General features: G+C 39.3%; 1 protein-coding gene across 1 annotated transcript in view; it reads left to right on the forward strand.

The window, feature by feature from the left end:
* The first annotated feature begins 393 nt into the window (after window positions 1-393).
* LOC103742095 (neuronal growth regulator 1) overlaps window positions 394-10443 on the forward strand; it is a 280876-nt gene continuing 270826 nt past the window's right edge. Inside the window, exons 1-2 of the mRNA XM_008843070.1 lie at window positions 394-397; window positions 2238-2369. Of these exons, the coding sequence (XP_008841292.1) occupies window positions 394-397; window positions 2238-2369 (136 nt within the window). The remainder of the gene's footprint in view (window positions 398-2237; window positions 2370-10443) is intronic.

Genomic DNA, 10443 nt, shown 5'->3' on the forward strand with positions numbered 1-10443 from the left:
TTTCCTGGGAGGGAGAGAGGCTCCTGGGGTTTACCCCTTCATGGGGCTGAAACCCAGATAAGGACTGATGCTCTGGAGAGTAAGGGACATTTTCTTCAGTGATGTAGCCAAGGTAAGGGGCTCTTGGTCCTGTAAACAGACGCCTACCCATACTCCTGTGAACAAACTTAACGAAACTCACTAGGTCGTGAAAGCAGAGGGGGCTCAACAGGAGTGGGAGGGACAAGAGATGGTGATGGGGAAGAATGTGGTCAAATATTTTAAGTACATGTATGAAAATGTCATAGTGAACTCATTCTAATTAATGTATGCTAGTAAAACCATTAAAATAGAAGATTGGTCAAGTTTATCCCTCGTCTTTAATACTTTAAAGCTCACCTTCGCGTCTCCGCCATGGGTAAAAAGCTAGACTTAGAAAAGCATACAAACATAGCCCCTGCATTCAGTTACTAATTTAATGACTACACTTAGAATTACTATTAAGTCAATTATTCAGATAGGTTACATTGTACGCCCATTATTAAGGTATGCGCTTTGTGTGATACAAATTCTAAAATTTGTGTTAGTATACAAAAGGATATTTGAGAAGTATTTTAATATCAGAATTAATTAGACCATAATCAATTATTTACAGAGTTTCTCAATAGTATAAATTATCATTTATGGTGGGCTTTATTCGTACTGTCCAACAGACACCTAGTTCTGTAATAGTTGGTATTGTTCTTGCTTTTTAATTCAATTTCACATTTCAAAAGCTGGTGTGACAATAGCATTGGTCTTCCATATTTCACTAGTTTTTACACACTGGTTTGAGTCTGTAATATCTTCACCGGAGTTGTAAAATTAAGAGGAATTAAAGGAACAGCCTATCGGTGGGTGAAGCAGGCAATGGGCACCACGGTGGTCAAGATGAATGTTTGCAGTGACAAAATGTTGATGATTTGGAAGGTGAAATTGACAGTTATATTTGTGAGCTCACATCCCAGAGTACTTTATCAACTGACATCATCTCACAAGTTTGACTCTCTCCCAGCTATGACTTGGGAACAGCCAGGTAAATGGAAAAACAGCTGTACGTGTTCTAAACACTCAGGTCTTTTAATCAGCAAACATGGTCACTTGGAGGCAGATTGCAAACGCTAATGCTTCCCAGACAATGAACCCACACAGGGAAGTTAACAGACATGCATTTTAGATTTGGAGGGTCATAGCCGAGTTCTCGTTAGAGTCGTTGGAAGTGAAGCCCACAAGTGGTGTAGACCCCCATCCTTGTAACACTCCTGATAGGACAGTGGCAGGGAGATGACCACTGACTTTGGGAACCATGGTTTAATGGAACGTTTCCTCCTTCCCACTTTTGTATGCATTGAAATGATACTTCAAAGCCTATCCAAGAAGCAGGGGACCCTGTTCCTAGAATGGCCCCAATTAACCAGTGATTCTCTGCTTTGATCTGAACACAGAACCTGTTACTAAAGAAAGCCATCTTGATTGCAGTTCTCATTAACTTAGGGACTGTCTTCCATCTGTGGTTATGACTTCGTATTCATAGTACTATCTTTAGTCGAATAGAATATTTTCCCAGGAATAATACGAAAATAAAGATAAATTGGTTTGTTTATATAACCACTAATCTCTTAGCTTAAAGTCATGAAGATTTTTTCTGAGATTTACTGGGCGATTTGCATGTAGTATTTACAGTGTGACTCTCTTGGCAACATTAATGATTTTGGAAGGGGAAATGTAGCAGTGGTTTCATAGATTTGTGTATTTTCACCAAGCCATCTGTCTTGAAACCTTGAGCAGGAGGAGATTTCCCCAAAAGAAAAGTAACATTTAGTTAGGTTAAGTGTCAAGCTGCAATCTCACACAGTATAAAAGTCAATATGTACCAAGTCATCTTGGTGAATTCCATCCACACTGCCAGGAGGTTGTTGAACTCAATTACAGAAATGTGCAGAGCTCTATTTGATGTGTGAAGAGGTTAGAAGACCGCAATCAATTAAAAAGAACACATGTATATCCTTTTCTGGGGAAACACTGGTTATAGCTTGTTCTGTGTCTGTTATTTTTTTTTCCTCTGAGTTTCCTCTGAACAACCGGGAAACAGAGACTTTAATTCCCCTGTTGGTTTAGAAATGTGTCAACAGTATCTACCACAAGTACTGAGGTTGTTATTTTACTTGAATAAAGCCTCTGGCAACTAGAATTAAACATACTATCTTTTGTTGTTGCAGCAAAACCCTTTGAAAATGGACAGTATTTGGACATTTATGGAATTACAAGGGACCAGGCCGGGGAGTATGAGTGCAGTGCGGAAAATGATGTCTCCTTCCCAGACGTGAAGAAAGTGAAAGTGGTCGTGAACTGTAAGTCTCTGGCGCGTGCGTTATCACAAGACTAGACCCCATAAAGAGAACTTTCTGAGACTCTGTTTCACTTCAGGGTGGTCCCCGGTGATGTCATGAAGTGGTGACATCACATGGTGGGGTGGAAATGTGAACTTTTATGTGACAACCCTGGTCTCTGCGGCCCCCAGGAGAGGATGGACAGGCTGAAATGCTCCCAGTAATGTGTTCACAGCCCCTTGCTCTAAGGGTTCTACCCTTGTCTCGAGAGGCTATCCACACACCCTTCCTCTTCTTTTGCTAAGGAGCACTGAGTCTGAGTATGACAGCGACCCAGAGCTGACGGAGACGAGTGGCACTCAGCTGCTTGCTCGATGGGGTGATTAAATTCTGTTTAGCTTCGAAATACTGAGAAAATAACGAAGTCATTTTCCCACAAACGGTGTTTGTTATGAGGTTCAGCGTAAGTTACTGGTACTATGACATCTCACCTACATCAGTGACCCCATGTGGGAATAGAATGGCTGTGGCGAAATCCCACTGCTTTGTTGCTGACTGAGCACTAGACACTGGAGTGGTCTTTACTTTTCTGAAGTACTTCCTTCTTTCAAAACTATCTGCAATTGTTTAACTTGTACAAACAAAATGCCTTTGGGATAACAGTGTTTTACGAAAATGACACACAAGCTGTGTCTCGTTCTTCATCATCCCATTTATACACCTTTCTGTATACGGCACTTGATAATGATGTTTGCATACTGTAGCTATGGCAGTTCAGAAGGGATGGCTCTAAACATATCCATGAACACCAAAAGCAAACAGAAGTTATTTCACATAAATATGAGTTTTTCAGTATCATAAGCCACAAGTTAACTCCTAAACTCCTGGCAGTGGAATTGCCTGCCAGAACAGCTCACACTCATCAACCAGCATTTGTCAGTAACTAATTTACACAGTAGGTGTTGAACTACCTCAGTTAGACTGATAAAGTAGGAGGATGTTCAGTGGAGGCAGCTTTTGAAGCGGGATTCTCAGAGAGCTCTGCAGAGAAACAGCAGGATCACCCAGATGCCCATGATGGACTGGGAACATCAGCCCAAAGAACCAGAACCCTTGACTGTCTGCCTAGAGTTTGGCATTTGGACAGGTTCCCACTTATTCTCAGGGCTTTTACCACAGAAGGTGCTGTTTGTCCTCCTGAAACCCAGAAATGAAAGGGGCACCGAGAAAAAATCCTGATCCTGTCGTCACACACTGTAATTGTCCAAGTATCTGTCATCACACACTGTAATTGTCCGAGTATCTGTCGTCACACACTGTAATTGTCCGAGTATCTGTCGTCACATACTGTAATTATCCGAGTATCTGTCGTCACACACTGTAATTGTCCGAGTATCTGTCGTCACATACTGTAATTATCTGAGTATCTGTCGTCACATGCTGTAATTGTCCGAGTATCTGTCATCACATGCTGTAATTGTCCGAGTATCTGTGTAACTGATTTTATTGTTGTGTTTGGGAAAGAAGACAAACTCTCAGTTTTTCTAAACAAATAGAAACTTTGGGAAGATCAAGTTAAGGAGACAGAAACATATCAACCCAATTAACTGATCTTCTAAAGGGCCTTTGTGGAGAAAGATCCACAGTCCTAGAGGACAGAGATGAGAAACCAGATGTCAAGAGGACTGTTCATCACCCTAAGTGGCAAATCAGGAGAGACATGGGGGATGTAGGAAGAGAGTAGGGAATGCTTTCCAATGATCAAGGATTGCCTTTTTAAATACCTAATTTAGTGTGAATAAAGCAACTTGTAAGGAGACATAGGAATGTAATAATGCATTCACATAAAAAATGTAGTTGACAAGATTTTGTTGACTCTCATTTTCAAATTGGCTTACAAAGTAAAACATTCCCACAGGACTTTTCATAATCCTGGGTTTTGCTTAATGCCCTACCCCCTCCTTGTCTTCTTCAAGCACCAACACCTGTCCTGGCTTAAACTTCCCATCCCCCAATTCTCTGCCTGTGTTTTCACCTGTGTCATGCTATGCCACCTCCCTGAGGGCACCCCCACCTTGTGGCCATCTTCTGTTTTCCTGGCTTCTATATGAACTCCAGATTAAACACACAGGTCTGAAGATGTGAAGTTAGGATCCACATAGAGAGAGGATGCAGAGAGTCCCTTCTGGTGCTTGGTTAACTTGCTCTGTGTAACTTTTTCTACTTCCATCCGCTTTCCTGCACATTTCATTTTTCTTGATAGCGAAATAAAATTCCATTGTGCATATGAACCACATTTTCATTATCCGTTCATTAGTTGATGGACATCGGCTGATGTCATTTCCTAGTTATTGTGACTAGAGCAGCCTGGGGGGTTCGTATCTTTGCAGTAGACTACAGGGTACCCTGGGTGTGTGTCCAGGAATACAATAGCTGGGTTATATGGTAGGTCCACTTTGAGCATTTTGAGGAATCTTCACACTGATATTCACCCTGGCTGTACCAATTAACATTCCCTCTAACAATGAATAAGGTTCTTTTCCCCTCACATCCTTACCAGCCTTTGTTGTCGGTTTAAATGATCGTAGTCGGTTTTGTCTTTTAGCTCTCCCTGAATCACACTTGGGGAAGCTCACATGTTTATGGACAAGTGCGCTCTGAAATGACTGTGAATTACATGTTTTTATTCCAGTGTTGCACACATCCCAGTGGTCTGCAAAGTGGACAGTGTGTTAGGGGCAGTATTGCGTTCATGTCTTTTGATTACAATTAAGTTTTCAAAGTATTAATTTTGTGGCATTATCCCTTTAAAGGCCAAAGATTGAGAGCTACCTGTGGATTTTATATAGCTATTTTCCAAAGGAAGTGAGCCAAAGCGTCCCACACCTACCACGGCTCACCAAAGCTCAGAGCCAGCTCTGTGCAATCAGCACAGACACACAGACCCTCACATCCCTGGGAACATCCAAATTCCCTGGAGACAGTGTGGGGTGGTTATTCTCCGGCATTGATTATGCATGTCGAACCCCAGTGGCCATGTGGGTTATAATTCAAATAGAAAGTCTTCCCTTTTCCCCAAATGGGGATCAAGATGAAATGTATAAATTTTCATAAGCTCTGATAGATTCAGTCATGTGCTAAGTCAATTCTAGAAGAAAAGAGGGTCCCTACAGTCTGCTTTGTTTAATATGTTAATGTCTAATATTGCTGCCATATTCCCTATAGGTAGAAAACAAGCATATATAATAATAAATGGCATCACATTTGCCACAAAGTTTGTACATAGGCCACTTTAGTGCATATTTTTATTTATATTAACTAAATGGTATGTTAAGATTATTTGTATAATTGATTTAAATCAATTTGTCTGGTTTGTTGATTGAATGAATCAGTTCATTAATTATTTACAGAGAGCACTACTATGTGAGGGAAAAAAGTTGTGGGCCACTAAAGGTTAATGCAGATTATTTCTGGGCAGGGTTAGTTAGATGATTACTCTTCTTGTGTTTACTGGCATTTATTTGAGTGTGTACATATGTCCTGTCAAATTGTATAAAAACTAAAATAAAAAAGAAACATGTAGATTGCTTTATGCAAACTACCTAAGATTAAAAAATACACACGCATACAAATACAGAGATACACAAACACACTCGTCACGCTCATAAATACAAACACGCGCGTGTGCACACACACACAAGTTCAAGGCATGAAGGGAAACTGGATCCATTTTTAAACCAGATGGATGTAGAGGATTTGCATTTGGACAGATTTACTTTCTTGTCGGCATTCGTGTTTCATCCTCATTGGACCCTAGGAGATACCAGGACCAAACTACATATTGTTTTTTATAAGATGGACGTGTGCAGAAAGTCTGTGAGTTTAAAGGAAGGGGATACCAGAGAAGCTCTGACTGGAACGTCGGGCAGAGTCTGTGTACGGGAAGCCAAGTCCAGAGTCTAGACAAGCCGGAGACTCAGAGTGAAATGACGAGCAGGACAGCAGGACCCAGATCCCAGAGCATGGGAACCAGGAGACAACTCTGTTCAGAAGCAATGTGGTGTCCCAAAGCCAAAGAGCAGGCTGGTGACAGAGGGGACCCTCTTTCTGTCCTGCCCCATGGACTCAACTAGTAGAAGGTCCACCTCAGAAATGTGGTCCTTACAATCAGATACAACTCAGGACATTTCATTAAGAGTAAATATTAGCAGATAATCCACTTATTGACGATTACCTGATCTCTGACACCTCAGGGAAGACTTGCTTCCTGAGTTTCAAATTCCGTTTCTGCAAGTTCAAAGAAAAGTTATATGTTTATATGTATATAATAAACATCAGACATTTTATAAATTGCATAATGAATTTATACATATAAAATTTAAAATTTATATTTTATAATATAAGCTCAATAGACTCTAAAATGTAAGCTCTCTATGGAAAGGGTCTTCCTGATCTTTGAAAATATGTGTTTCTCTTGCTTAGCACAGCATCTAGGCAATAAGAAGTTGTCCAAACAGGAGCTGAGTCACTGAATCGTTAGACCAGATTCTCTCAGGCAAATCATTCTACTATACAAAAGAAAGTACCAGGTTTCCTTAATTTCTTTTTCATCCAGGGCCGTGAGAACATGGTACTGACAAGTTTCCTTCTGCTACCACTTGCCTACCACAAATTTCAGGTGCATTCAATAAAGATTCACTACTATTTATAAAGAACTTTTATTCAGAAAGAAAGAGCACTAATACTATTTATTTAGAGACAAAACAGTTGAAGAACAGAGCAAGTAAAACATCTAACACCTTCACTGATTTCCAAGAGATAAACATGCATTAATAAAAAAGACAATTAACTGTAAAAATATATTATTCAACCAAATTAAGGTGAAAAGATGCCTGGATGTTACTCCAATTTGACTTTTAATAGATTCTTACATTGACCATTTCAGTTGGAATTAGACATAATTTAGTACACAGTTTTCAGTAAAATGGAATTCAGTGAGTCTTCTTCCCACAGGCAAATAAATACTAAAGACATTTTTGGGTATGCTGGGAACCAAGTTTTAGCCAATATATCAAAGTCGCATATTTGTGCATAATTTTGCATCTGCTGCATATTCATTATGCAAATGTGCACTTTATCTTCCAATATAACTAGCTCCAAACATGTGGAATAAAATGTTCCAATTAGGATAACTTAGTACAATTGTACTAAAGCCAGAAACAAGGGGCTACGGGGAACAAGCAGAGAAGTTGTCTGGGGGGAAAACCAGTGTTTCTTGGCTACTCACAAAGTATTCTCCCAAACCTTAGACAGTTTAGGCAGAGATCCCAGACTTACATGTAGAAGAAATTGGCCAGACATGGTAGCAAATGCCTTTAGTCCCAGCAACCTGGAGGCAGAGGCAGGCCTGGTCTATATAGTGAGCTCCAGGCCAACTGAGGCTACAAGGAGACCGGGTCTCAAAAAGACCAAGAAAGAAAAATAAGGAAAAAGTTTTTAAAAAAACAATAGTAGGAGAACTTTCAGATGTCAGGGAGCCATCAAATTCACACAGAGATCTGCACATTCAGCCCTTGAGTGGGTCCGGAGTGTGTGGGGTTGCACTGTAACACAGAAGAAAGCTGAGCATTGTTCCACCCAGTCAGAACCTCAGTGTTTATTTCTGGTCCCATAATATTCCACACTTTTCTTTTAATATACTCCATTTTTAAAACAATTATTTAATAACCACATAATTAGTAGAAGCATTTCATTACAATAGCATTGACATATTCAGTAACAGTTTCCAGGGCAAAGATGCATCTCTTTCAAAATTGGCTATAGTTTTTAGGTTCACAGTGTTGAATTAATACAGTTATACAATATTGAACTCAGTATATACCCTATAAGACATAAAATTGAATGAGGTTTTAACCTTTATAAAAGATCTCCATTTCATTTTAGAATATACTGTTTCATACAGAAAAACTCATTTTAATGCAAATGACATATGTTCGCAAATGCATCTCTAATCTCTGTATATCTGATTATTACTAGTCACAGTTGGTTACTTTCTGGGATCCTTGGCACCTGAACATGGATATAAATTCATCAGGTAGCTTTCAGTGGTAATGTTTTTCACAACTACTAATTAACATGAAGCAAATTTTTATGCTTCTTCCTCAAATATAACTTTTTTTAATTGATTGGGGGGAGTATTTCATACAGAACATCCTAAACAATATTATTCATCTTTATACCTGCATCCTAAATGGCCCCCTCCCATAACCACCCCCGACTGGAGCCCACACACTCTGTCATCCCTGTTACCACTCACTGTGTTGTCAGAGACCCCAGTGTTGCCCAGTGCTTCTCCATCCACTGAGTTTAGTCAGCCTATCTAGGTGCCCTTTTCATAGTTCTCTTGAGAGCTCTCTGTTCAGCTCCTTACCCCATCTTTTAATTGGGTTACTTCCTTTCTTGATTTTTTTTTGAGTTCTTTATATATTCTTGATGTTAACCCTCTGTCCGATGTGTCGCTGGTGAAGATTTTCTCCCAAGAACTCTGTTCAGTTCCTGCCCATCTTTTAGTTGGGTTACTTCTTGTCTTCTTTGTTTTTTGAGTTTGTTATATATTCTGGATACTAAACACCTGTCAGATGTGTCACTGGTGAAGATTTTCTCCCATTCTGTGGGTTTTATGTTCACTTCCCTGGTTTCCTCCTTTGATGTACAGAAGCTTTTTAGTTTAATGAGGTCCCATAATTCTTGCCTTGTTTCCTGAGCAGTTGATGTCTGGTTTAGAAAATCCTTTCCTACACCTGTATCTTGTAAGTTTTTCCCAATGTTTTCTTCTAACAGTTTCAGAATTTCAGGCTTCACACTGTGTTCTTTGATCCACTTGGAGTTGACTTTTGTCCAAGGTGGAAGATAGGGGTTTAGTTTCATTCTTCTACAGGTGGAGATCCAGTTTTGATAGCACCATTTGCTGAAGATGCTGTCTTTCCTCCAGTGAATATTCTTTTCCCCTTTGTCAAATATCAGGTGGCTGAAATTGCATGTATTCATATTTGGGTCTTCAATTTTGTTCTATTGATCTACAGGTCTATTTTTGTGCCAGTGCAATGTTGTTTTTATGACTATAGCTCTGCAATATAGTTTAAAATCTGGTATAGTAATCCCCCCAGCATTGCTCTTAGTGCTCAAGGGCTGCTTTGGCTATCCGAGGTGTTTTGTGCTTCCATATGAATCTTAGGATTTTTTTTTTCCAATTCTGTGAAGAATTTCATGGGAATTTTGATTGATGTTGCATTGAATCTATAATTGGCTTTTGATAGGATTGTCAATTATCCAGTAGTAAGCCCCCCAGATTTCTCTTAGTGCTCAGGGTTGCTTTGGCTATCTGAGGTCTTTTGTGCTTCCATATGAATCTTAGGATTTTTTTTCCAATTCTGTGAAGAATTTCTTTGGGATTTTGATTGGCATTGCATTGAATCTATAATGACTTTTGGTAGGATGGTCATTTTTACAATATTAATTCTTCCAATCCATGAGCATGGGAAGTGCTTCCATCTTCTGATGTCATCCTCAATCTCTTTCTTTTTTTGTTTTTATTTAATAACCACCTGATTAGAAGAAGCATTTCATTACAGCTTTAACATACTCAGTAACAATTTCCAGAGCAAGGATAAATCTATTTCAAAAGTGACTACAAAATTTTAGGCTCACAGTTGAATTAATACAGTTATACAATATATAACTCAGACTAAACCATGTAAGACATAAAATTGAATGAGTTTTTACCCTTTAAAGATCTCCATTTCATTTTAATATATGCTGATTCCTACTTTTTCAAGTTTTTTTACTTTTATAAAAAGTTTATTGAGAATTTCATACGTGTATAGAAGATGTTTTGATCAAATCCATGCCCACACCCTCCCCGCCAACATTCCCCCCTCTGAAGAGGTAACCCTAAAATCTTTTAAGGATTATATACAAGCTCCCAAATACTTTTGACATTTTTGGCCTTTGGAATAGAGTATGTTGCTAACAGGCCCAAGGACATTTTGAGTTTTAGCCCAGAAACTGGCTACATTTCTTTGGGGTCTTTTTACCC

This window comes from Nannospalax galili, unplaced genomic scaffold (assembly GCF_000622305.1).
Source record: "Nannospalax galili isolate Female #2095 unplaced genomic scaffold, S.galili_v1.0 scaffold1560, whole genome shotgun sequence".
Lineage (NCBI taxonomy): Eukaryota > Metazoa > Chordata > Mammalia > Rodentia > Spalacidae > Nannospalax > Nannospalax galili.